The sequence below is a fragment of the Zea mays genome, chromosome 1, assembly GCF_902167145.1.
Source record: "Zea mays cultivar B73 chromosome 1, Zm-B73-REFERENCE-NAM-5.0, whole genome shotgun sequence".
NCBI classification, from domain to species: domain Eukaryota; kingdom Viridiplantae; phylum Streptophyta; class Magnoliopsida; order Poales; family Poaceae; genus Zea; species Zea mays.
In genome coordinates, this window is record NC_050096.1 from 23,598,889 (window position 1) to 23,626,307 (window position 27,419).

A 27,419-nucleotide genomic window follows, 5' to 3' on the forward strand; every position below is an offset into this window, starting at 1 on the left:
GAAGTCCCTCGGACATGCCTGGCATACCGAGGGATGTCGCCGAGCACTCCCTGGACATCCGAGCTGGAGCCCGACCCGTCAAGTAGCCGCTGTGCCGATTCGACGAGGGGAAGCGCAGAGCCATAGGCGAGGAGATCCACAAGCTAATGGCGGCAGGGTTCATCAAAGAGGTATTCCATCCCGAATGGCTTGCCAACCCTGTGCTTGTGAGAAAGAAAGGGGGGAAATGGCGGATGTGTGTAGACTACACTGGTCTCAACAAAGCATGTCCGAAGGTTCCCTACCCTCTGCCTCGCATCGACCAAATCGTGGATTCCACTGCTGGGTGCGAAACCCTATCTTTCCTCGATGCCTACTCAGGGTATCATCAAATCAGGATGAAAGAGTCCGACCAGCTCGCGACTTCTTTCATCACACCCTTCGGCATGTACTGCTATGTCACCAAGCCGTTCAGTTTGAGGAATGCGGGCGCGACGTACCAGCGGTGCATGAACCATGTGTTCTGCAAACGCATTGGCCGCACGGTCGAGGCCTACATCGATGACATTGTAGTCAAGACAAGGAAAGCCTCCGACCTCCTTTCCGACCTTGGAGCGACATTCCGATGTCTCAAGGCGAAAGGCGTCAAGCTCAATCCCGAAAAGTGTGTCTTCGGGGTGCCCCGAGGCATGCTCTTGGGGTTCATCGTCTCCGAGCGTGGCATCGAAGCCAACCCGGAGAAGATCGCAGCCATTACCAGCATGGGGCCCATCAAGAACTTGAAAGGCGTACAGAGGGTCATGGGATGCCTCGCGGCTTTGAGCCGCTTCGTCTCACGCCTCGGCGAAAGAGGTCTACCTCTGTACCGCCTCTTAAGGAAGGCCGAGTGCTTCACTTGGACCCCTGAGGCCGAGGAAGCCCTCGGGAACCTGAAGGCGCTCCTCACAAAGGCGCCTATCTTGGTGCCCCCAGCTGCCGGAGAAGCCCTCCTGGTCTATGTCGCCGCGACCACTCAGGTGGTTAGCGCCGCAATTGTGGTCAAGATGCAAGAAGAGGGGCATACGTTGCCTGTTCAAAGGCCAGTCTACTTCGTCAGCGAGGTACTGTCCGAAACCAAGATCCGCTACCCACAAGTTCAGAAGCTGCTGTACACAGTGATCCTAACGCGACAGAAGCTGCGACACTACTTCGAGTCTCATCCGGTAACTGTGGTGTCATCCTTCCCCCTGGGAGAGATCATCCAGTGCCGAGAGGCCTCGGGTAGGATTGCAAAGTGGGCGGTGGAGATCATGGGCGAGACAATCTCGTTCGCTCCCCGGAAAGCCATTAAGTCCCAGGTCTTGGCGGACTTCGTGGCTGAATGGGTCGACACCCAGCTACCGACGGCTCCGATCCAACCGAAGCTCTGGACCATGTTCTTCGACGGGTCGCTGATGAAGACAGGAGCCGGCGCAGGCCTACTCTTCATCTCACCCCTCGGAAAGCATCTACGCTACGTGCTACGCCTCCACTTCCCGGCGTCCAACAATGTGGCCGAATATGAGGCTCTGGTCAACGGGTTGCGGATCGCCATCGAGCTAGGGGTCCGACGCCTCGACGCTCGCGGCGACTCGCAGCTCGTCATCGACCAAGTCATGAAGAACTCCCATTGCCGCGACCCGAAGATGGAGGCCTACTGTGATGAGGTTCGGCGCCTGGAAGACAAGTTCTACGGGCTCGAGCTCAACCACATCGCTCGGCGCTACAACGAGACTGTGGACGAACTGGCTAAAATAGCCTCGGGGCGAACGACGGTTCCCTCGGACGTCTTCTCCCGAGACCTGCATCAACCCTCCGTCAAGATCGACGACACGCCCGAGCCCGAGGCACCCTCGGCCCAGCCCAAGGCACCCTCGGTCCAGCCTGAGGCACCCTCGGCCCAGCCCGAGGCACCCTCGGATCAGCCCGAGGCAACCTCGGATCATCCCGAGGCATCCTCGGCTCGGTCCGAGGCATCCTCGACTCAGTCCGAGGTACCCTCGGCCCCCGAGGGTGAGGCACTGCGCGTCGAGGAGGAGCGAAGCGGGGTCGCGCCTAATCGAAACTGGCAGACCCCGTACCTGCAATATCTCCACCGAGGAGAGCTACCCCTCGACCGAGCCGAGGCTCGGCGGGTGGCGCGGCGCGCCAAGTCGTTCGTCTTGCTGGGAGATGAGAAGGAGCTCTACCACCGCAGCCCCTCAGGCAGCCTCCAGCGATGCATCTCCATCGCCGAAGGTCAGGAACTCCTGCGAGAGATACACTCGGGGGCTTGTGGCCATCACGCAGCGCCTCGAGCCCTTGTCGGGAACGCTTTCCGGCAAGGCTTCTACTGGCCGACGGTGGTGGCCGACGCTACCAGAATCGTCCGCACCTACGAAGGGTGCCAGTTCTACGCAAGGCAGACCCACCTGCCCGATCAGGCTCTGCAGACGATACCCATCACCTGGCCTTTTGCTGTGTGGGGTCTGGACCTCGTCGGCCCCTTGCAGAAGGCACCCGGGGGCTACACGCACCTGTTGGTCGCCATCGACAAAATCTCCAAGTGGATCGAGGTCTGACCCCTGAACAGCATCAGGTCCGAGCAGGCGGTGGCATTCTTCACCAACATCATCCATCGCTTCGGAGTCCCGAACTCCATCATCACCGACAACGGCACCCAGTTCACCGGTAGAAAGTTCCTGGACTTCTGCGAGGATCATCACATTCGGGTGGACTAGGCCGCCGTGGCTCACCCCATGTCAAATGGGCAAGTAGAGCGTGCCAACGGCATGATTCTACAAGGGCTCAAGCCTCGGATCTATAACGACCTCAACAAGTTCGGCAAGCGATGGATGAAGGAACTCCCCTCGGTGGTCTGGAGTCTGAGGACAACGCCAAGCCAAGCCACGGGCTTCACGCCATTCTTCCTAGTCTACGGGGTCGAGGCCGTCTTGCCCACAGACCTGGAATACGGCTCCCCGAGGGCGAGGGCCTACACCGACCAAAGCAACCAAGTCAGCCGAGAAAACTCGCTGGACCAGCTGGAGGAGGCTCGGGACCAGGCCTTGCTACACTCGGCGCGGTACCAGCAGTCCCTGCGACGCTACCACGCCCGAGGGGTTCGGTCCCGAGACCTCCAGGTGGGCAACCTGGTGCTTCGGCTGCGGCAAGACGCCCGAGGGCGGCACAAGCTCATGCCTCCCTGAGAGGGGCCATTTGTCATCGCCAAGGTTCTGAAGCCCGGAACATACAAGCTGGCCAACTGTCAAGGCGAGGTCTACGGCAACGCCTGGAACATCCAACAGCTACGTCGCTTCTACCCTTAAGATGTTTTCAAGTTGGTCATATACCTCGCACCCACGCAAAGTTTAGTCATCAAGGAAGGGTCGGCCTCGCCTCGGCAAAGCCCGACCCTCCCTCGGGGGCTAAAAGGGGGGGGAACCCCCTCTGCGTCCAAATTTTCCTCGAAAAAAGATCTTTTCTGCCAGAATGTCTTTCGCGCTTTTTGGCTACTTCGAAAGTGGATCCTAAAAACGACGGAGTACACGTAAGCAGTCAAGGCTGACCGAGCCGAGGGACTCCTACGCCTCCGGGATACGGATACCTCACTCGTCACCTTCTGCGATAAGTAACTCACGTTCGGATAAGTGATTCTGCGGACCGAACAAGTCTTCACGTTCGAAAGCTCTTCTACCGAAGCGATCCTTCGAGCCTTCTCGACTGCGTCGGTGACAGAGCCCCATGGACGGGTAAGAGTGCGTGTAAGCGGCAAGGCCGACCGAGCCGAGGGACTCCTACGCCTCCGGGATACGGATACCTCACTCATCACCTTCTGCAAGAAGCAACTCTTGCTCGCACAAACATTTCTGTTACCGACAAAAAAAGTCCAGATACTCGAAACGAAAGGAAAAGAGACGCAGCTTTACAACACGGCGAGGGTGTGTTTAGGCCCCGGCGGTCGCAGGAAACACACACTACAAGACAATCCGATCCTGCAGGCTCGGATCTTGACGGCTGAAGGGAGCAGCAGCACCCTCGGCATCGACGACACCTTCGGCAAGGGCCGACCTAGCCTCGAACGGCGACGTGGTCCGAGGATCTCCACTCTGGAGGACGATGTCATCACCACGCCCGGGCCATCGCTGCCAGGGTCTTCTCCGGGAATCCGGCCCGAGCAGGCGGCTCGGCCGGTCACCCCGGGGCCTCGGCCAGCTGCCCTCCAAGGACGTCAGCCCGACCCGAGGCCTCGGCTGGTCAATTCCGGCGTCGGTCCCGCTAACGGACGACCCGGCCAGGCTCCGGCCAACCAGGTTTTCTTTTCGAGCCAACTCTGCCTCTGTCCATGTTGACGCCGCTACCCCTGGCCTCGGCTCATCGAAGAGCGGCCGAGGGGTTCCTTAACTAAGTGAGAGAAGCCTCGGACAACAAGGTCGACCGAGCCGAGGGACTCCTACGCCTCCGGGATACGGATACCTCACTCGTCACCTGTACACGGGGCGACTCACGCTTGGTGAAGCGGTTCAGACAACCAACAGGCGAGTCTTAGTGCTCGAAAAGGAGGAAAAAACACGGCTCCGTGCCGAAATCACATACATGTTCAGGCCCCGACAGCCACAATGAACAAAAACACTGGCATCCAAGGTGCCATTACAAACGGAACCCCGTTTCCGTCTCCGCGGGTACGAACAACCCCACAAGATTGGGGAACCCGCGGGGCGATCGCGGGCCGACGGGCGGCTCGCCGCCGCCCGATCCGGCAACAGCGACAACAACCCCCGTCCCGGGCGACGAAGCAACTTCAGCAGCGGCTTCGGGGCGGGCGCTACGGCAGAAGGACTCTCACCCACCGAGGACGAGAGCCAGCCATTCAGGCCGGGAGACGGAGACCCAGGGCTACTGGCGGAGTTGGCAATCTCATCGGTAGAGAAGCCATCTCCGGCTGCCGACGCCTCGAAGTGCGCCGGCAGGTCTTCGCCCTTGCCAGAACCGCCCAGAACATGGGCGCCGCCCTCGCGGTACGCGGTGCAACCGTCGTCCGGACGGAGGACGTAATGCTGCGCCCTGGCTGAGTGGCGGCGGTCCGCCTTTCCCGGCATGGCTGGAGGAAGCCTCCGCGAGGCTGGAGGGTGCCCTTCTCCCCCAGACGCCAGGGGAAGAAAAGGGTAACCGACCCACGCGGAGGCAGCCCCCCGACTCGCCTCATCCTCCACCTCAGTCTAGATGACGAAAATCCTTGAGGCTGAGGCAGGGGCAGAGGCCGCGGCCCGGCTCGCTTCCCCCCACCATCAAGCTGGAGGTCACCGTCTTGGGTGACCGCCGGCGGAGGGGTGCAGCCGGGCTGCATGATGAAAATCCTTGAAGCCGAACGATGGCTGAAAGGTACCAACTCCCGCAGAGTTGCGTTCCCCCAACGACGAGGCGGAAAGACGGCGGATCTCCCCCATCTGGGGGCTTGGAAGGTGGAAAGACACGACGCATAAGGGAGCGCGAAGACACGGTCGCCTTCCAAGGGGGTCACCCTCCTTTTAAGGGCGGTTCTCCCTACTCGCGTCCCCAGCCGTCACGGGTTGAGTCTTCTTCACACACTCCAAGGTCCTCCCCTGCGGCACGGGGGCTGGGTCCCACACGTCATGCAAGCCGGCTCAGAGCAGAAGAAGCCAAACCACCGCGCGCGGTGCGCACAACCGCCCAGCGATTACAGGCGACCCTCCACTTTTGCCCAGACCAGCGGGCGAAAGGGTGGGCGGCCATGCAGGCGGCATGCAACCGCGCCAGGTGGGTGCGCTTCTCCGACTCCCAACACGCCCGGCATGGAGGCCCACGCGTCATGCAACCGGCGCGCCGAATGCTTCGTGCATGCAACTGCACCGCCACTTGCGCCACTACCGCGCCTCCTCGACTGCGGAACCAATACCACGATTCGAGGCCACCCAGCGCACGGCCCAGCGGCTCCAGCCTGGCGCGACGGTCAATATGGCCGAAGACGGGCCGGCAGTAATGGCGGCGGCAGGTGAGCAGGTGCAGCGGTCACGTCGTCAGCCAAGCTCACGTCCCATCCGGGGGCAGCGAGAGAACCCTCTCCCACGGCGTGAAGACAACGCGCCCGTGATCCGTTCCTCGAACGGCTCGCGCACGCGCAACGGTCGCCCCTCCAACCACTCGCCCCGTCGCATTAACTCCGCGGCGGGACACGCGGCGCCTCTGGCAGGAGAAGCGGGCGACGCTTCGCCTTCGCCATAATGACCGCGTCCAAAAAGGTACGCCGCGTCGTTCGATTTCGTATCCTTTTCCATTTTTCCTCTTTCTCTCCCTTGCAACAGGGACCGAGAAAGGGGGATACCCCGAAAAGGATCCTTCCCCGGGAAGGAACCAGGCCCCGAGCCCCCTACTGATCAGAGGTTCGAAGGCTAGCCCCCTGGAAGGGTTCAACAGCCGCCTCAGATCGCGTGGGCCTACACCCACTACTGGTCAGAGGTTCAAAGGTCAGCCCCTCGAAAGGGTTCAACGACCGCCTCAGGCTACTCGGGCTCCGAGCCCCCCTACTAATCAGAGGTTCGAAGGCTGGCCCCCCGGAAGGGTTTAACAGCCGCCTCAGATCGCGTGGGCCCTACACCCACTACTGGTCAGAGGTTCGAAGGCCGGCCCCTCGAAAGGGTTCAACGACCGCCTCAGGCTACTCGGGCTCCGCGCCCAATACTGATCAGGGGTTCAAAGGCTGGCCCCCGAAGGGTTCACAGCCGCCTCAGACACCGAGCGAGGGATGACCATGGGTACGTTTGATACATAACCAAGGCTCGGGTTGCGCTCCCGAGGTACCCTAGGACATTTCCGAGACCGGCGGGAACGATCTTGTAACAGAATCCCATCAGAGGGAGGCATCGAGCCCTCGGACCCCATCGCCAGGGGACCGGGTCTGGCAGATCACCCGCAGGTACTTTTGGGCGTGCCTCTGGACCCCTAGCCGACCCCTAACGAATGGGGCACGGACGTCCACTCGGATCACCCGCTTGCAGCTCAACGGAGACACCATGTTCGATGCTCATCGAGGGCAACATGGCGCTTTCCCCCCCCTCCTCCTTGCGGAAAGGCGACGCAGGGGCGTATGTAAAAAAGCTGAGTCTGTCCCTGATCGCCCTCTCGCCCTGTGCAGAGGCTCGGGGGCTGCTCTCGCAAACCCGGCTCCGGCCGAACCGTTGACAGCGTCAACATACCAGCCCGAGAACTTGGGACCCGACCGTACACCCGGGCTACGGCCAGCTCGCATGAGGGAACGACCAGACCAGCCGAAGCATTACACGAGGCATTAAGACCTCGAAGGAGTGAAACCACTCCTCCGAGGCCTCGGGGGCTACACCCGGCGGGTGCGCTCGCGCACACCCACCGGAACAAAACGCAACCGAGAAAGGCTGGTCCCCTTGCAAAAAAGTGCGACGAAAGCCTCCAAGCGAGTGCAAACACTCCCTTCGAGGCTCGGGAGCTACTGTCGGGGACCATAATTAGGGGTACCCTCAAGGCTCCTAATTCTCAGCTGGTAACCCCCATCAGCACAAAGCTGCAAAGGCCTGATGGGTGCGATTAAGTCAGGGATCAGTCCATTCGAGGGACACGATCACGCCTCGCCCGAGCCTAGCCTCGGACAAGGGCAGCCGACCCCGGAGGATTTCCGCCTCGCCCAAGGCCCCCCTTCAGCGGCGAACATATTCCCGGCTCGCCCGAGGCCCTGCCTTCGCTAAGAAGCAACCCTGACCAAATCGCCGCACCGACTGACCAAGTCGCAGGAGCATTAAATGCAAAGGTGGCCTGACACCCTTATCCTGACGCGTGCCCCCCAGCCGGCAGAGCCGAAGTGACCGCCGTCACTTCGCCGCTCCACTGACCGGCCTGACAGAAGGACAGCGCCGCCTGCGCCACTCCGACTGCAGTGCCACTTGACAAAGTAAGACTAACAGGCAGTCAGGCCCTGCCGGAGGCACCATAGGAAGCTCCGCTTCGCCCGACCCAGGGCTCGGACTCGGGCTAAGTCCCGGAAGACGACGAACTCCGCTCCGCCCGACCTAGGGCTCGGACTCGGGCTAAGTCCCGGAAGACGGCGAACTCCGCCCGACCCAGGGCTCGGACTCGGGCTAAGTCCCGGAAGACGGCGAACTCCGCTCCGCCCGACCCAGGGCTCGGACTCGGGCTAAGTCCCGGAAGACGGCGAACTCCGCCCGACCCAGGGCTCGGACTCGGGCTAAGTCCCGGAAGACGGCGAACTCCGCCCGACCCAAGGCTCGGACTTGGGCTCGGCCCCAGAAGACGACGATCTCCGCCTCGCCCGACCCAGGGCTCGGACTTGGGCTCGGCCCCGGAAGACGGCGAACTCCGCCCGACCCAGGGCTCGGACTTGGGCTCGGCCCCAGAAGACGACGATCTCCGCCTCGCCCGACCCAGGGCTCGGACTTGGGCTCGGCCCCAGAAGACGACGAACTCCGCTTCGCCCGACCCCAGGGCTCGGACTCCGCCTCGGCACCAGCCGGCAATCTCCGCCTCGCCCGACCCAGGGGCTCGGACTCGACCTCGGCTTCGGAGGAGCTTCCACATCGCCCAACCTAGGGCGCAGACCAGCCACGTCAACAGGAGGCGCCATCATCACCCTACCCCGAGCTGACTCGGGCCGCCGGGAACAAGATCGGCGTCCCATCTGGCTCGCTCCGCCAGATAGGCAATGATGGTGCCCCGCATGCTCTGTGACGACGACGGCTCTCAGCCCCCTTACGGAAGCAAGAGGACGTCAGCAAGGACTCAACCGCTCCGACAGCTGTCCCTCCGCCAAGCTCCATCGCTGGGTGCCAAGACCTCTCCGGCTGGGTGCCACGACATCACACCAGCTGGGTGCCAAGACCTCTCCGGCTGGGTGCCAAGACCTCTCCGGCTGCCACAACGGCATGTACCTAGGGCGCTAGCTCACCTCCGCTAGACACGTAGCACTCTGCTACACCCCCCATTGTACACCTGGATCCTCTCCTTACGCCTATAAAAGGGAGGACCAGGGCCCTCTTAGAGAGGGTTGGCCGCGCGGGGACGAGGACGAGAATAGGCGCCCGCTTGGAGCCGCTCGCTCCCTCTCCCGCGTGGACGCTTGTAACCCCCTACTGCAAGCGCACCCGACCTGGGCGCGGGACGAACACGAAGGCCGCGGGATTCCCACCTCTCTCACGCCGGTCTCCGGCCGCCTCGCTCTCGCCCCTTCGCGCTCGCCCTCGCGCTCGACCCATCTGGGCTGGGGCACGCGGCGACATTCACTCGTCGGCCCAGGGACCCCCCGGTCTCGGAACGCCGACAAATATAAACTATCATTTTAGTTTACAAAACAAATAAGACTAATTAATCCATTTTAACACTTATTTTAGGAAAAAGCCCTATATTACTTTTAAACATTGTGACACGTAATATATCATCATTTATAAGAACTTGAATGTAAGGCTAAATCAAATTTTATGGGGAATATAATTAGACATATATTTATCTTTTATTTGTATTAAGAAACATATGGTGTACAATTTCTTTTAAATTTATATTTAAAAAGGCTATACTTAGATAACTATGTTAAACAATATTAAATTATCAAAACATGATATCTATTGCAAACGTCCTTTTATATTTATTTTATGTTCCTTATTTACAAAACTACACCTAATTAATTATAACAAACATAATACAAATTAATTTAAAACATATGTAAATTGTTGCAACTATCAATTAAAACTGATTAGTGCACTAACACAAAGCTATCTAAATACTATTTAATTTATTTGGATATTGAATACGTATAAATCGATTGTAGCAAACATAATTCAAATTTATTTGTGAAAACATGTAAATTATTGGACATGTAAATCAGTGTAAATCGGTGTAAATTTACAATGTTAACAAATTAATATTTAATTTATTTGAGTCTCACATGCGCATTAAAATAGGAAAAATTGTAGTAGTGGTCAGCTCAAAATTAAACGTAGACGATAGGGGGTAGCGTGTAAAAATTGGACCTTTCTTCTACCTTCGGATGACACACGAAGAGAGCAAAACACGGGATCGACTGGGACGTGACGATGCTTTGATGACGGTGAGCTGGTGAGACGATAGTGGGCACAGAACAGCACACGCATAGTGTCGGGGACCATAATTAGGGGTACCCCCAAGACCCCTAAATCTCAGCTGGTAACCCCCATCAGCACAAAGCTGCAAAGGCCTGATGGGTGCGATTAAGTCAAGGATCGGTCCATTCAAGGGACATGATCGTGCCTCGCCCGAGCCTAGCCTCGGGCAAGGGAAGCCGGCCCCAGAGAACCTATGTCTCGCCCGAGGACCCCCCCCTCCAGCAACGGGCACACTGTCAGCTCGCCCGAGGCCCAGTCTTCACCAAGAAGCAACCTTGGCCATATCGCCACACCGACCGACCAAATCGCAGGGGCATTTAATGCAAAGGTGGCCTGACACCTTTATCCTGACGCACGCCCACCAGTCGACGGCGCCGAAGTGACCGCAGTCACTTCGCCGCTCTACTGACCGGACTGATTAGAGGACAACGCCGCCTGCGCCGCTCCGGCTGCTGAGCCACCCGACAGAGTGAGGCTGACAGCAGCCAAGGTCGGCCTCGGGCGTCTTAGGAAACTCCGCCTCGCCCGACCCAGGGCTCGGACTCGGGCTCAGCCCCGGAAGACGGCGAACTCTGCTCCGCCCGACCCAGGGCTCGGACTCGGACTCAGCCCCGGAAGACGGCGAACTCCGCTCCGCCCGACCCAGGGCTCGGACTCGGGCTCAGCCCCGGAAGACGGCGAACTCCGCTCCGCCCGACCCAGGGCTCGGACTCGGGCTCAGCCCGGAAGACGGCGAACTCCGCTCCGCCCAACCCAGGGCTCGGACTCGGGCTTAGCCCCGGAAGACGGCGAACTCCGCTCCGCCCGACCCAGGGCTCGGACTCAGGCTCAGCCCCGGAAGACGGCGAACTCCGCTCCGCCCGACCCAGGGCTCGGACTCGGGCTTAGCCCCGGAAGACGGCGAACTCCGCTCCGCCCGACCCAGGGCTCAGACTCGGGCTCAGCCCCGGAAGACGGCGAACTCCGCTCCGCCCGACCCAGGGCTCGGACTCGGGCTTAGCCCCGGAAGACGGCAAACTCCGCCTCACCCGACCCCAGGGCTCGGACTCGGGCTCAGCCCCGGAAGACGGCAAACTCCGCCTCGCCCGACCCCAGGGCTCGGACATGGGCTCAGCCCCGGAAGACGACGAACTTCGCCTCGCCCGACCCGGGGGCTTGGCCTCGACCTCGACCTCGGAGGAGCCTCCACCTCGCCCAGCCTAGGGCATGGACCGACCACGTCAACAGGAAGCGCCATCATTACCCTACCCCGAGCTGACTCGGGCTACGGGGAACCAGACCGGTGTCCCATCTGGCTCGCTCCACCATGCGAGTAATGATGGCGTCCTGCATGCCCTGTGACGACGGCGGCTCTCAGCCCCCTTACGGAAGCAAGAGGACGTCAGCAAGGACTCGACAGCCCCAACAGCTGTCCTCTCGCCAGGCTCCAGCACTCCTCCGATGGCCACGACACCACGCGAACTGGGCGCCAAGACCTCTCCGGCTGCCACGATGGCATGTACTTAGGGCGCTAGCTCACCACCGCTAGACACGTTAGCACATTGCTACACTCCCCATTGTACACCTGGATCCTCTCCTTACGCCTATAAAAGGAAGGACCAGGGCCCTCTTACAGAAGGTTGGTCGGCCCGCGCGGAGAAGGACGGGACGGCGCTCGCGCAAGGCCGCTCGCTCCCGCTCCAGCGTGGACGCTTGTATCCCCCTACTGCAAGCGCACCCGACTCAGGCGTGGGGCTAACACGAAGGCCGCGGGATCCACTCTCTCACGCCTGCCTCCCTCCGGCTGCATCCTTTCCCCCCTTCGCGTTCCGCCTCGCGTCGACCCATCTGGGCTGGGGCACGCGGCGACGATTCACTCGTCGGTCTAGGGACCCCCCGGGTTTCGAAACGCCGACACATAGGGACTTCAGCGCGACAACGGTGTGGCCACCGACCAGCACAGCAGCTCGGCACGACGACGACGGGTAATCAAACACGGTTGCTGGCGTTGAGGGGCAGGTCTCCACCAACAGATGGAACGATCAGGCCTTGGCGACGAGCGTGTGGTGCTGCGAACTCCACGGCCACGTTTCGACGAAGCTCCGGCGGCCGACGAGGAACTGGCATGCGACGCAGGTGGCAGACATAGAGTTGGCAGTAACGGTTCCTCGCGGGGGCAGCAGACTTGAGGCGTGGGAGAGGGAAGGCTGGGATGGGTCGGCGTGGCGCGGGAACGATGATTTATAGGGGCGAGGAGAGAGCGAGCCGGGGGAAGAAGAAACGGTGGCTGGTCTTCATCAATGGCCATCAATGGCGGCCGTTACCTCCATTGAAGGAGAGAGGACGTGGGGAGGGAAAAGGGGAGAAGAAACGGCAGCCGTTTCCGGCTTGGGGACTCGGGTCGCGGTCGGTGCGCTGCTCGACGGGGCATCGGGATGGCGGGGTCCTTGCTCGGCTCCTGGGCTGCTGCGCGGTCGCGGCAAGGTCTTCGGGTCGCGTCGTCCTGGGTGCGGTCAGGCAGGGGCGCGCGCAGCTCAGTCTTCGGCAGGGCTGCTCGGCATCGGTCTGAGCGGGCGTGGGCAGGGACGCTGGTGCGCAGGGCGACGACGGCCTGGGCGCGGGAGAGAGAAGCGAGGAGATGCGGCGGCTGCTCGGGAGATTGAGGAGGCAGCGCAGCTGTCCAAGATACGTATTGCAGAAGAAAAGGTGGGATGGGAGAGAGAAGGCGGGTCCCACTCGTCATTCAAACCAAAGGGGAAACAGTTCTAGGCTGAGTCTGCATGGGCCAAAGTGGCCAGCGGCCGAGCGTTCGTTTGTTGTTTTTTTTATTTTTTTTTAATTTCGAAATTCATTTTATTTTATTTTTTAGAATAGGTTATTCATTAATAAATATATTTTAGTTATTTCAAAAGTATAATAAATCTAATAATAATATTTTAATAAATGAAATTCATAATATATAATCTGTCAGCAATTGCTATTATTTAAATGAATTGGGCCTCACAAAAGAAAATAAATTAAAATAAATTTCTTGCAATTCATTAACAAACAAAGAAATCATGCACTGATAATGAATGCATCAAACGTTTGGCAAATTTTTATCTTATCAAGAAATTGTTTGATTTGTTTATATCACCATTTTTATTATTTATAAACATATTTTTTTTGTTTCTATTGAAAACTAATACAACAAACTGGGTTGTTTTCATTTGACGGATTTAGGGTGTTACAGGGAGGTGACGGGACAAACCCGAAAGTCGTTCTTCCGCCACGTGAGGAAGACGTCGTCGATTCCGCCGCCGGCGGGCGGGTTGTCGACCGCCATTGTCGCTGTCGCGCGGTGGGGGAAGGAGTATCATATCGTAGCTGTCGTCGAGGGACATGAACTCAAGACTCCCGAAACGGAGCACCGTCCCGGGCTGGAAAGGTTGCTGGAGACTACCCATCTGGAGCTTGACGGGAAGCTGTTCGTCAACACGCAGCAGGCCCCTACCTGGCGCGCCAACTGTCGGCGTTTCGACCCCGGGGGGTCCCTGGACCGATGAGTAAATTGTCGCCGTGTGCCCCAGCCCAGATGGGTCGGTGAGAGACGGAGCGCGAAGGGGGGAAAAAGCCGGAGGAAGACAGGCGTAAAAGGGGAACCCGCGGCCTTCGTGTTTGTCCCGCGCCCAGGTCGGGTGCGCTTGCAGTAGGGGGTTACAAGCGTCCACGCGGGAGGGAGCGAGAGGCTTACGCGAGCGTCGTCCCGTCCTTCCCCGCGCGGCCAACCCTCTGTAAGAGGGCCCTGGACCTTCCTTTTATAGGCGTAAGGAGGGGTCCAGGTGTACAATTGGGAGGTGTAGCAGTGTGCTAACGTGTCTAGCAGAGAGAAGCTAGTGCCCTAAGTACATGCCGTCGTGGCAGCCGGAGAGGATTTGGCACCCTGTTCGTGTGATGTCGTGGCCGTCGGAGGAGCGCTGGAGCCTGGCGGAAAGACAGCTATTGGGGCTGTCGAGTCCTTGCTGACGTCTCCTTGCTTCCGTAAGAGGGCTGAGAGCCGCCGTCGTCATGGAGCATGCGGGGCGCCATCATTACTTGTTTACCGGGGCGAGCTAGATGGAACGCCGGTCTTGTTCCTCGTAGCCTGAGCTAGCTAGGGGTAGGGTAATGATGGCCCCTCCTGTGACGTGGTCGGTCCGAGCCCTGGGTTGGGCGAGGCGGAGGCTCCTCCGAGGTCGAGGTCGAGTCTGTCTTCCGAGGTCGGGGTCGAGTCCGAGCCCTTGGGTCGGGCGAGACGGAGACCGTCGGCTGAGGCCGAGGTCGAGTCCGAGCCCTGGGTCGGGCGAGGCGGAGTTCGTCGTCTTCCGGGGCCGAGGCCGAGTCCGAGCCCTGGGTCGGGCGAGGCGGAGTTCGTTGTCTTCCGGGGCCGAGCCCGAGTCCGAGCCCTGGGTCGGGCGAGGCGGAGTTCGTCGTCTTCCGGGGCCGCGCCCGAGTCCGAGCCCTGGGTCGGGCGAGGCGGAGTTCGTCGTCTTCCGGGGCCGAGCCCGAGTCCGAGCCCTGGGTCGGGCGAGGCAGAGTTCGTCGTCTTCCGGGACCGAGCCCGAGTCCGAGCCCTGGGTCGGGCAAGGCAGAGTTTCTTATGGCGCCCGAGGCCAGACTTGGCTGCTGTCAGCCTCACTTTGTCGAGTGGCACAGCAGTCGGAGTGGCGTAGGCGGCGCTAACCTCTTGTCAGGCCGGTCAGTGGAGCGGCGAAGTGACTGCGGTCACTTCGGCTCTGTCGGCTGAAGGGTGCGCGTCAGGATAAAGTGTCTGGCCACCTTTGCATTAAATGTTCCTGCGATACGGTCGGTCGGCGTGGTGACTTGGCCAAGGTTGCTTCTTGGCGAAGACTGGGCCTCGGGCGAGCCGAAGGTGTGTCCGTTGCTTGAGGGGGTCCTCGGGCGAGACGTGAATCCTCCGGGGTCGGCTGCCCTTGCCCGAGGCTGGGCTCGGGCGAGTCGAGATCGTGTCTCTTGAGTGGACCGAGCCTTGACTTAATTGTACCCATCAGGCCTTTGCAGCTTTGTGCTGATGGGGGTTACCAGCTGAGATTAGGAGTCTTGAGGATACCCCTAATTATGGTCCCCGACACATAGTGAAAATATATCTTCTCCACAGACTTATGGAGTCTAAAAAAGTTGCTGAAGCACAAAAAGTCGTTTCTAAGAGAACGCGCGGCTTAAAAATTACATCACAAGTATCTCCGAAGCTACAAAAAGTCGTTCTACGGAACGCAGTGTAAGTTTGCCGAAGCTACAAAAAGTCGTTCCTAAGGGAGCGCAGTGTAAGTTTTCTGCTCAAAAGTCGTTCCAAAGGGAATGCAGAGCCAAATACCGCCGAAATATAAGGCGAAGCGCGAAAAATCAACGTGAATACCGCCGAAATAGAAGGCGAAGAAGTTCAAAAGACGTTCCTAAGGGAATGCAGAACTTACAGCGAAAAGTCAGCGCTGATACACCGAAAAATAAGCGGTGAAGCCGAAAAATAAACGACAAAGAAATTATATATTCCACTATGGGGATATGTGTGTGTCTTCGGCACAAATATCATTTTGCATAGCATAACATCATCACATCATTTTGTATAACATAACATCATACATCATATTGCATCAATGGCACAAGAAGGGGATACAATGTTGACCTTCGGAGAATGCTTTGAAAAAGTGAAATTGTGCTAAGGCACAAAATAAGTTTTGAAGAGATACAGCTTCATTAGTTCTGATATGGAGGGAAAAATCTATTGTTGACGAAGCATTAATGTTTTGGCAACGCTTGGACGACTTTTTATTATGAAGTACTCTGATGAGGAGGAAAAAATCCATAATTGACGAAGCATTAATGAATTTGCGACGATTGGAGGATTTCTCACGAAACATAAAAGATCTTCTTTACGAAGCATGAAAAGAAGGGAAGGTGTTTTTCGCCGAAGGCTCAAAAACGGTATGTACATAAAAGTTTCATGCATCGTAAAGAAATAAATTACAAAACTATTCATATATTACATTCAAAACCCATGAGCACCAAATATTACAAACATAGTTCAGCAAATATTACATTAATATTCTAGCAATGTTTTTACAATAGCTATTTTTATTCTCTCAAAACTTTATCTGCAGCTTCGGTCAGTAGTTGGGTAACAACTTCGTCTACAATAGTTTCAGCCATGCTAATAATTTCTGCTGATTCCTTTGCCTCTGGGTCGGCCAATGACTCGAAGGGCTCGGGAGGAGGAGATAGTTCAGCTGCGGTAGAAAACGTAAATCAGTTCGAAGTCAGAAAAATAAACAATAAAGTTAAAACCCATTAAGCAATACCTATCCGCCTTTCGAGTTCCGCAGCCTTTTCAGCTGCCTTCGTTGCTTCCCTAGTGTCATGAGTATCTTTTTCGCTCTTCTTTAATATTTCATGGGCCATCCCTCGGCCGCTATTTTCCCAGATGTCAGTAAAAAAATTTCCGCCTACTAAGCTTGCTTCGGCCAAGGGGTCCTTCGTATTGTCAACCGATAAAGCAGCTTCGGCTTGGGCCAAAGTTTTCACATGACCGCAACCTGACTTCTCCAAAATAGCTGCAATTCCCCTCGCACTAGAGAAGGCACATACGTCCCCACGGTCACTCAAAATCTCCTCAAAGGCTTCGGCCTCGCTGCTGATCCATTCAATTGGGCCTTCGGGATCGCCCCATATGAAGTTATCTTCGCTTGAATATGCGCCAACGTTGGCGAAGCTAGTTTTTATCTTCTTCACACATTCCATAGATTTTTCATAACATCTTTCTTTTGATGAGCGAAGTTCTGCAACTGTTTTCTCCCAATAATTTTTCCAGTAATCACTGACATCTCGGTCAGCTTCGGCAATAGCGCATTTCAATTTGGCTTCGGCCAGTTGCTTTTGGAGGTTTTCAATCTCGTTCCTTTGGATTTCAGATTGGGTCTTGTAGTTAGCTTCATCCTCCTTTACCTTGTCTACCAATGTAAGTAGAATTTTATCTTTTTCCAAAGCTTCGTTCCTCAGCTTAATAACCTCTATTCGAAGGTTGTTGAGAGCAATAGTGCAGCTCTCGTCTTCGGCATTCTTTTGCGCCCTTAAGGTGTTACTAAGTATTAAACCCTATATGAAAAGAATTAGTATAAGAGCAAAAGAGTAATTCGAAATTCATAAACTTCCAAATATACAATTTTTGTACCTTCAGACTGTTATATGCGAGGCTATCTGCAAGATCGTCCTTCGTCATGGCGCAGAGGCCAGCTTCAAGCTTCGGGAACCCCATACTTCTGGCCATCTCCCGGCAGACAGATAATTCTTTGTTGTCTGGGAGGCAGTATAAGAAGTCATCTTCGTTTGTGCCATTGAACACTAAGGCCCCTTTCGGATACTTCAGTTCTCGGGCATAGTGTTTAGCTTCAAAAATCTCTTCATCAGATAATCTTTTTCCCAAAGCGTGACGTATAATATAATCAAGAACTTCGAAAGGTGCTTCAGGAATAGGAGTGGCAGCTTTTTCAGGTAGAATTTGTTCTACAGCTTCTTTTTCCGCTGCCTTTTCTCTGGTTTCCAAGGATTTCTCCTTGGCGGGCTTTGAAGGCCCAGCTTTGGTCTCGGCCTGGCTCTTTGTAGCTTCGGTTTCGGTCAGCTTTGTCTCAGTCCGTGCTTTTGAAGCCTCGGCAGTTTTCCCTGGAGTAGAGCTTGAAGTTTTTATCGTCTCCAGCACATCTAGTACACTGGCCATCCTTTTCCTCTTGGGGGTCGTTGTAAGACCTTTTTGTGCCTTCGACACTGTCACTTCTGCCGAAGGGCTTAGAACTTCTAATATTTTCGTCCCCTCGACTCATGTCTCTTCAATATTATCGGCCTTCGGCTCAGCTAATTTGGCTAAGGATGCCTTCGGCATTGCAGCCGGCTCTTCAATCTTTTGCGTGGGAGGAGCAGGCTCTTTCGCTTCAGTAGCTGAAGAGGTCTCACCGCCAAATTTGGGCACGGTGGCCAGTTCAATGTAGCGCGGTCGGTGGGTAAGGACCTTCAGCTTTTTCCTCTTCGGCGTAGGCTCGCTTGGAGTAGCCGAAGCAGTAGTCTTCCCAGAAGTTGTACCCTTTCTTTTCTGCCCCCGCGGTGGGTAGTGGTAATCAGGGTACACAAATCCAATAGCATCAAAAACTCTATTTAGCCTTTTCTTTTTTCGGCTCCCAAAGGCCGCTGATAGTATTTTCAACCACACTTCAGCCAGTCGTCGTCTGGTTCGATAAATTGGTCTCTAAACCTGAAGGTATATTTCAATCGAACCAAACCACCTTCGCTAGAGTTAGTAATGGTTTCCTTTGGCATTTCCCAGCTGTCTATCAGTGGCCATATTCTGTAGGCCATGTGCTCTTGGACTAAGTCCCTTGTCCCAATAAATGCGCAGACTGTGCTGAAGGCCCTTTGGCATGCTTCGGCTACCTCATCAATCTCTACCTTCGATTTTTGGAGGCCGAAGCGCGACCAGATGGGGTGCATGATGATTTCTTTAATATCTTCTCTTGCTTTTAAATCATTCTTCACGTAAAACCACTCCTCCATCCAGGCTACAGGCCATCTCTTCCGAAAGGTAGGTACTGGGTAGCTTGACCCAGAACGAGCAACGAAGCTATAGCAACCAAAATCGTTATGATACTGTTCCTTACCCCAGGGCTTCGTCTCATATGAAAGTTCGTGCATGCTGCAGAAACATTTTGCACTTGGCTCCAAACCTTGACTCCTCACGGCCAAGACGAAGATCCCCATTCTGATAATTGCTTCGGGGGTAATCTGGTGAAGGAAAATCTCATATATCTTTAAAACTTCAACCACAAATCTGCTTAAGGGGAACCGAAGCCCAGCCTTGAAGAAGCTTCGGTAGATTACGGCTTCATTTTCTTCAGGAACAGGAACAGTCCTGTCTCCGTTGTCAGCCCTCACAATAGATATATCTCGAAATTACCTTCCTCTCATGTTATCAAGATGACTCTGTCTAATAGTTGATTTCCCAAAGACTGCGTGACTTGGTCGCCAGGGCCGATCTTCGGAGTCTTCGTCCCCACTTTCCGCATCATAACTGTCGCTGTCATCGGTATCTTCAGATAAGCCCTCTAGAATTTATTTTGTAATCTTTTCTGTATTTGTCTTTGCAATTGACTCAATGAATCCAGCAATCTTTTCCTCAAGAAGCTTCTCCTCTTTGGTTAGCTTCGTTTCAGCAACTGTCTTCTTGTCTTGAGACATCTTCTCTTCGGAAATGGTAAAAATGTGTTCTTAAAGCCGAAGCTTAGAAAATCTAAAAAACCAAGCAAGCGTTGGTAGGCAAGAGCTAAGAAATTGAGCAAACAAAACAGGCGGCAAGTAGCGTAGCAAATGTGCTCGGGGTGAGTTCTTATTTATATGCCCAGCGCGCTACAAGTTGGAGGGCCTCGTCTGTCATTGACTGTTGCTATTCTAGCAAAGGGAAGATGTTTTTTCGGACCTTCGGCTTAGGGCCTTCGTCTATATCGTAATCTGAATTCGTTATTCTAACAAATTAACCTTGCGAGGGGCTACTGTTGGGGGCCTTCGTCTTCCGAAGGTCCTCAAAAACATGGTTTAACAATGTTTCTGGAGTATAATATATGAACAGGTACCTTCGGACTCGGATCAGAACCACAATATGAAGAAGTACAAAAAAAGCGAAGGTTGGCGCAGAGCCGAAGCTGTGCGCAGGGGAGCTTCAGCATGATAGCAGAAAGGGGAACCGACTTAAAAGGGAAAAGGCTATTTAGACCTCGATGGATTACTATAGAGTCATTAGCAAATGTAAAGGGCATGAGTGTAATTTTACATGGGCTGCGTCCCGTGCCTATAAATAGGTGAACAGTGCTCCTGTACTGTTCACGCTGACTTGGCATTTGCTTTTGCGTCACGCTTGTACTTTTGCCTTCTTTCAAGCTGAAGGTACATTTATAACTTGATATCATTTCTATTTTTCCATGATAATAAAATAGAAATAAGCTGATAATGATACATAAATGTTCATGTTATCTTTCACATTTCGTGTGATTCTCTTTTCATTATCGTATGTTGTAATGATGAAGGTATGTCATTCATGACCTTCGTCCGAAGATCATTATATCCCAAGGGAAATAATGCTTCGATGGACGAATGGCATTAACGTTTAATGTTCTTTGTGTTGCCTTGTTCTTAACTCATAGCATTTGAGAACAAGTCTCGAACAAATATGATGCCAACTAGTGTGTAGGACATCCAAGAGCTAAGAAACAAGTCATACATGCTAGAGTAGCAACTTCAAGTGATCAAAGTGTCCCAAGTGCCACAAATCGAGTAGTGAGCTTTGAGATAGCCATTCCTTATGGGAATGTGATAGTGCATTTGGGTTTGAGTTGCAAGAGGAGTGTATTGTAATCTTGAGCCTTGGAGCAAAGCCCTTGTAAAGCGGACAAGAGCCTCCAAGTTGTGGAGAGCCTAGCGGAGACTTTGTCTCAATCTAGCAAAGTGAAAGGGGACTCAAGTTTGATTTTGGTGACCACTTGAGTGTGGAAAGGGTTAAAATAGACCTAGTTCTTAGTGGACTCCTCAATAGAGACATAGGTTTCATTTGAAAACCAAACTCCGGTAAACAAATTATTGTGCCTCTTTGTGTCTTGCTTTTGCAATTTGTTGTCTTTCTTCCCTAAGCTCTACGTGCCTTAAGCTTTATACTGTTGCTAAGATCTTTCCGCTCTTATATTTGTTAGCAACATATTGCACTTGAACTTATCACAGACTACCCTTTGTCCTAACACTCAGAATTACATATATCAAATCAAGTTTTGGTTGTTTTGAGTTAAATTTCAGATTTCGCTTATTCACTCCTCTTTAGGTGACTTTCAGCTCCTAGTCACAAGCACTATATTAAAGAGAATAAAGCCGACACACTCGTACTTCCGCAAAACCCTACTTACCAAACTCAGAAGGGACTAGATCTCGCATCTAGCGCCCTAGTGATCGAAAATCGTTTAACCTACATGTGGCTTCTGTAGATCTTAACATTTTTACGTCGTCGACTATCAATGCTCTGCTTAGACTCTAATGCCCAAGGAAGAGAAGGAGTGACGAGCCAACTCGAAGGTGCACAACGTTATGATCTCATCTCACCCACTGCGACCCTAACTACCATCAAGATCCACCTCTGGTTCGAAGGTATGGTACTCTCTCTCCCTCGTCTACCTCACTAATATATGAACTATAATCTTCGAGCTATGAATTAGATGGTTAAAGTGGAGAATCAACTAAATCCTTATGACGTGAGGTCTATCATAGCGATTCAAATATTCGATTTTTTTTAGAATGTTTCAAAAGAGCCAGAGTACTTTAAATATACAATTTATTTAGTGCGGCTTGTTTCGACTTTAATCCAACTCGTTTTTTATAGTATTTTGCCTATATGTACAGCGATTGCGAGGCAGCCGAACAATAAACCCCGCCGAGACCCAACCCCCTATTTACACCTCGTCACTTGCCAAGTTGACATCGCCTCCGGGCAAGGCCCATCAAGCTTCGTCGCTCCTCCGTTACTTCCGCCCATGGCCAAGCGACTCTTCCACTCCTGCCGCTCGCCGTCTGCCGCAGCCGCGGTCAGCCCCACGACGACACTCCTCCCGACAGCTCACCCGCCCGTTGTTCCGGCTCCATCGGGCGGTGCGTGCTGCCCGCGCCGCGTGCCTCGGCGGGGGCGGGCCCAGACACCTGCAGCCTGTGGCGCCGGGGGCTGCACCGTCGACTACGGCGCCGACGACCTCCCTCCGGCGCGTGGAACGCCAGCGTACCGCTGGCTGAAGAGCTCCCGATGGCACGTCATCGAGGCCGCCAACGCGTACGCCTCCGACGGCGACGGCGACGACACGCCCCGCCTGAAGATCGACGCGCGGCGCCGGGTGCGGCACTCGCGCCGCCGCCGCCGCCGCAGGGTGCTCCACCGGAGGCTGGCAGGCCCGGCGAGCTGGTCGTCGGGCGACAGCGGGTGGTTCAGCAGCGACGACGACGAGCCGTTCGGCGCGGGGTCGGCGCTGCACGTGGCGGCGTCGTCGAGCACCACAACGGAGTCCTCGTCGACGGGCGCGAGACAGAACAGCGCCGGCGCCGCGAGGGGGGAGGGGGAGGCTGCGGCCGCGTCGCTGGCCGGGGGCTTCGCGGTGGTGAAGCGCTCCGACGACCCGCGCGCCGACTTCCGGCGGTCCATGGCGGAGATGGTCGTGGGCCGCGGCATCTACGACGCCGACGGCCTCGAGCGCCTGCTCCGCTGCTTCCTGGCGCTCAACGACCGACGCCACCGTCCCGACATCGTGGCGGCGTTCGGCGACGTGTGGGAGGCCGTCTTATCCGACCTGCCGTCGCAGTCCCACTCCCACGGCACCGCTGCCGCTGCCACCTCCGCCATGTCTCACCCCTAGAGGCCTAGACTAGCGTGCTCATCGACATCATCGTCATTGCGCTCGCGCGCACGTAGGTCTATTCCATTAGGTGAAGCAACTACTCTATTATATGTAAAAAAATGCGATTATAATGTTCACGTAATGCGGCTGTAAATTAAGCTTTCTTGTGCGGGTTTGCGGCACCGGCTCCTTTCGGCCTTCTCCTGCTGCATGTTTCAGTTCACCTGTGGAAAATCTGTGTCAACACGACACGACCCTGGTGTCTGAGACTGACCTGATGTGATGTGACCTGGAGTGAGTGTATGACACTATTTCTCGATCCCAATCCACCTCTGCTTTCTCCTTTCACTGAATTTTATTTTTTGCGTACACATTTCGTGCAGGCTGACCGCGGCGCAGACACAGAAATCTATCTACTCGACCTCAGCTGCTGGTGTACTTCACTACTTTGTTGGACAAACGCAAACCCCTACCCCAGGCACAGTCAGAAGGCAGCCATGGCCCAAACCACCCCCAACATGGACATGGATGTGACGCGCACTCGCGCGCAAGCTTCCATTTGGTGCGTGGAGTTGGCTTGGCGCTTGGCTCCATATTTTGGCGGTGGGGGGACAGAGTAATTTGTTCACTCTTTGGTGATTTGCTGTATTGTATTCCTGCCAGCACATTCGGTTAAACGTTCTTAGGATTATGACATGTAAGAGTTCATTAAGAGACTGCATAAATATTGACATGTCTTTAAAATCAATTGGAGTCTCGTTCTACAGAAAACACTCACTTCTCACACGTCCGGGCATCATTCACTTGCCGGAAAAGAAAACGCTGTGCGGAAAGAAAGCAAACAGTTGACGCGATGTGATTTGATGCGGCATACTCCACATTTTACTGATAGCTAGGCTAGGACGTACAGTACGTACTACTCCCCCCTCCCCGGCACTTTGTGAGTGAAATTGGATTCGAAGATCTCAAAGCGTCTTTATTCACGCGAGCCTTGACCTGGCGGAGCTCGGATTCTCCTGCACAGCTTTTGAGCTAGGTTTGTTCGGTTCCTTTCAGCGCCCAGATAAACACCGTGGATGATCTATAGCTAAATCCCTACTACATATAGAGTGAGGAAGCAGTGCAGTGCTAGTTGTTTTCCCAAAAACGAGGAAGAATTAGTGAATTCTTGCTGCACTGAATCGGTGCTAGTAGAGCTCAGTATTTATTCGGTCTGTCCTCGCCTACTAGTAGAAGTTTTGTACAGCCAATGCTCATCACCTGAAGAGGCTGATGCAGTGATGCAGTAATAAATGGATGACCGGAATGTTTTGCACCAACGGCCAAATGCATGTTAGTTTCGAATTTCGAATTTTTGTTTGTTATGTCGGCAGTTGACTTTGCTCCATGCATTTATGCACTCGCACCGTCCCTGAAGTAGCTGAAGGACACGAGGAGTGCACGTCTGGTTGTTTTTTTAAAAGAAGTAAATAAATAAATGTAACTAAATCTAAAAGAAGAAGTACCAAAATAAATACTACTGTTAGGTTTTAATTATTAACTTATCTGGGAACGTGAGTATAGATATTAGTTTTACAACTTAATCGAATTTGAAATCAAAGAGTTTGTTTTTTTTTTAAAAAAAAGCGGCACGTACTATTTTTTGGACTGAGGCACTGAGGGACAGACCAGGATCCACTGATCCAGGACTGACTGAGGTTCCCCCGTTGTACAGTACGTTCCCACGAATATATTCCAGCTCGACCATGATCCCATCCAGTCGTCCTGGATGCTCGATCCAGTTCTGTACAGTCTCTAGCCGATACTCTACGACGCGTGTTCTGGACTCCGCGTATTGGCACGCGCCTGGCTCTGGAGCAGTATTTTGGTTTGGTTCTGCAAAATTTATTGCTGGTGTGACAGGGCAGACAGCCCTACTACCATCTTGCCAACGCCAGACTGAAATGTCCATACTAAAACGTACTCTGCTTGTTACTAGGACCATCTCATCTTGAATCACCGCATATATTAACTTTATTTAAGATTATATTTAGTTGCTTATATGTAAGAGTCACAACTCACAACCGGCATAAGTGGATGCAAAATAAATTATTTTAATACTACTTCCTACGTTTCTTTTTAGTTGTCGCTGGATAGTTCAATTTTGCATTATCCAGTGACAACTAAAACGAAACGGAGAGAGTGTTAACCTGCATCCACACATACACTTAAAATTATCGTATATGCCTGGCCAGGGCAGCGCCAGCCTGCGTATGGACGCGCAGCCATCTAATCAGGTGTATTGAAAATCCAAATAGTGTAGTTTACAAAAACAGAGTTTTAGATGACCATATAACTATATAAGTGAATTCTCTGTAGCTGTATTTACTGAGCCGCGACCGGAGCTGCAGCACCGGCCACATATCCGCCCCTGCATGTAACTATATAAACTATGGTAGCCCCCTTCCATCCCTTTTTGTATTGTGGTGTTTACATCACCACCAAAAATTACTCTATTGTTTACCTCGCCCAGTTGCCCTCACGTGACTCTTATCTTAATACTAGTCGGTTGCCCGTGCGTTGCGACGGCTTACAACAATACTCACGTAAACTATCCACCAAAAAAAATTCAAGATTTTTTATTGATTGTCTCCGCTCTCCGTATAATATTTTTTGATTGACTAACTGATGTTATTGTTTACTCCATATAATATATCATGGTACAACACGACCAATGAAGTGAGCGTTATAAGAGAGTTCACAACGACTGACTGAACGAACAGAGATTATAAAATGACATAATTCCACCATACAGAGACCAAATAAGAGAAAGTTTGTGAGCTCAAGTTTCTAAAATAAGTCACATGAACTCAAACTTATAAAAAAGATAGATCGAAATATGGAGTGATTGCTAAAGTCAGGCATCAATAAAAACCAGATGTGCTCCATATAAATTATGCTACTTCGTAGCAATTACTAACGTTTAAAACCAACAAATAACCTTTTATTTTACTGTTAGTGTGACAAATCATTGTTGATCCATCCAATTCATCAACCTCAAACACCATGGAGTCCATTGCACCAATGTGGTCTCAGAAACAACCTAATGCTTGCAAGAGCCAAAAACATTGTGTCGTGCTTGGGCTGTAGCCTCGACCCGTAGTGCTGGCCCAGCCCGACACGATTATATTTTTTATTTAAAAAACGTATATACATATATACAATTTATACTCAATATTAAAAACATCTGAGCAGGATGTTCTACTGGTTAGACAGCTTCACCTAGTGTTTTCGCCCTTGTTCTATCAGGGCACGGGTTCCGAACCCCACCTCATGCACCGCTTTTTAATATTTTACGCTAATTTAATCAAATGGGCCGACAGACTGGTCCGTCACAGTCAGCAGAGCAGACCAGCATGACGTGCATGGGCCAGAGTTGTGGCCCGCGAGCGTCTGGCCCATGCTGGGCCGCCGTTTGGCCATAGATAGGCGTGCAACAAATTAATTTGAAATAACTGTGAGAGATTATTTATAAAAAGATGACGCATGACGACCGTTGAAACTGGTGCTTTAAGTATAGTATAGACTATAGAAAATGTGGTCGTCTCCTTCCATCACTCCTTATACATTTAACTAAACACACCCTAATTCAACTGCTGCAGACGGGTAAGTAGGTACACAGTACAGTGATACACTGGCATCGGCAACGCGGTTCCATTTGTCCAGCAGGCGGGAACGGCCGGCCTTCCTTTACGTACGTACGTGATTGCTCAGGTCGACCAAAACTCAAAAGATGTTGGCGGTGTGACCACTGACCACCACAGGGCAGCACAACAAGCCACAGCGGCCGTGCATGAGGAGGGCCCCAAGCCACGCGTTGGATTAGACCAAATCGTCGCTGCTATAGGTCCCTCGAGGCCTTCCATATTTTAGGACAGGTTTGGTGATCATAGATCAAGAGAAGATCTATGTAGATGAATTCCTTTGATATTCAAAAATAAATAACAAGATGATTTCTTTCTATAAATCCTTCCGCGATCACTAGTCACATCATGTAGAAAACCGTTGGCGATGCGAGTGCCCTCCCCCTGTTTTTGAGGGGCTCGTTCAGGATGGGGTGCCATCAAGCATCATGGTGCGGCTAGTTCGACATCGCTTCCGAAGCGGATACTAGTACTAACTAAACTTACTAGGAGAAGTATTATGGCGACGCTAGCGTCGGATATGGGATTTTGTTATAGTTATAGGGCATGCCAAGTTAAAAAAACATGTATAATTCAGTAATATACATTTAGAAATTCAATAAGGAATGATAAGATGGGTGCTATAATTTGGTATTCAATGTAAACTAGAATAAAAATAATTCTTATATTTACAAATTAGATTCGTCACTTGTATGGATAGTGTCGGGTTGGTCCGTGCTCCGTTGATAGGTGGGTCAGGTTGGATTGTGTTTTTTTTCTTTGGGTCGGGTTTTTTTCAGATTCGGTCTGAGTTTGGGTCAAAATCATGGCTCGTGTCCGACCCATAGATTGTTGAAGGTAAAAAATTGTGGTTCATACCCACCCATTGCATTGGATGGGTCGAGTGGCTGATGCTCATGTCTATGTAAAACATAGTTTTGTAATGTAGATATGTGATATCCTAGCCCAAGTGGATTGTTTAATATTTTGGTCCAAGGCCTAATAGAATTAATGGAGTACTCATACCAATAAGGTATGCCTTCTTTTTCGGAAGCTAAGTGTGTTTGGCCTAGAGCAATCTTGAGATGGGTGATCGATCGAGAAGTTTTTCTAGGTGCGCTCGAGTGAGGAAAAGGTGCGTACAAAAGACCCATGTTGCTTTGTGAGGATAATCAATGATTCTAGAGGGTTGTCATGAGTAAGTACCGCCGATCTGGAGTGACCGGAGT

The 27,419-nt window shown here is 53.4% G+C and overlaps 1 protein-coding gene across 1 annotated transcript; it reads left to right on the forward strand.

The window, feature by feature from the left end:
* Positions 1-21,523: 21,523 nt before the first annotated feature.
* Positions 21,524-22,847, forward strand: LOC103632393 (OFP transcription factor). The gene has a single exon (XM_008654232.2). The coding sequence runs from the start codon at positions 21,680-21,682 to the stop codon at positions 22,544-22,546; it is 867 nt and encodes a 288-aa protein (XP_008652454.1). The 5' UTR covers positions 21,524-21,679; the 3' UTR covers positions 22,547-22,847.
* Positions 22,848-27,419: the final 4,572 nt, after the last annotated feature.

Excerpts from the sequence above, each read along its gene's own strand:
- LOC103632393 (XM_008654232.2), top strand. The coding sequence starts at position 21,680 with ATGGCCAAGCGACTCTTCCACTCCTGCCGCTCGCCGTCTGCCGCAGCC.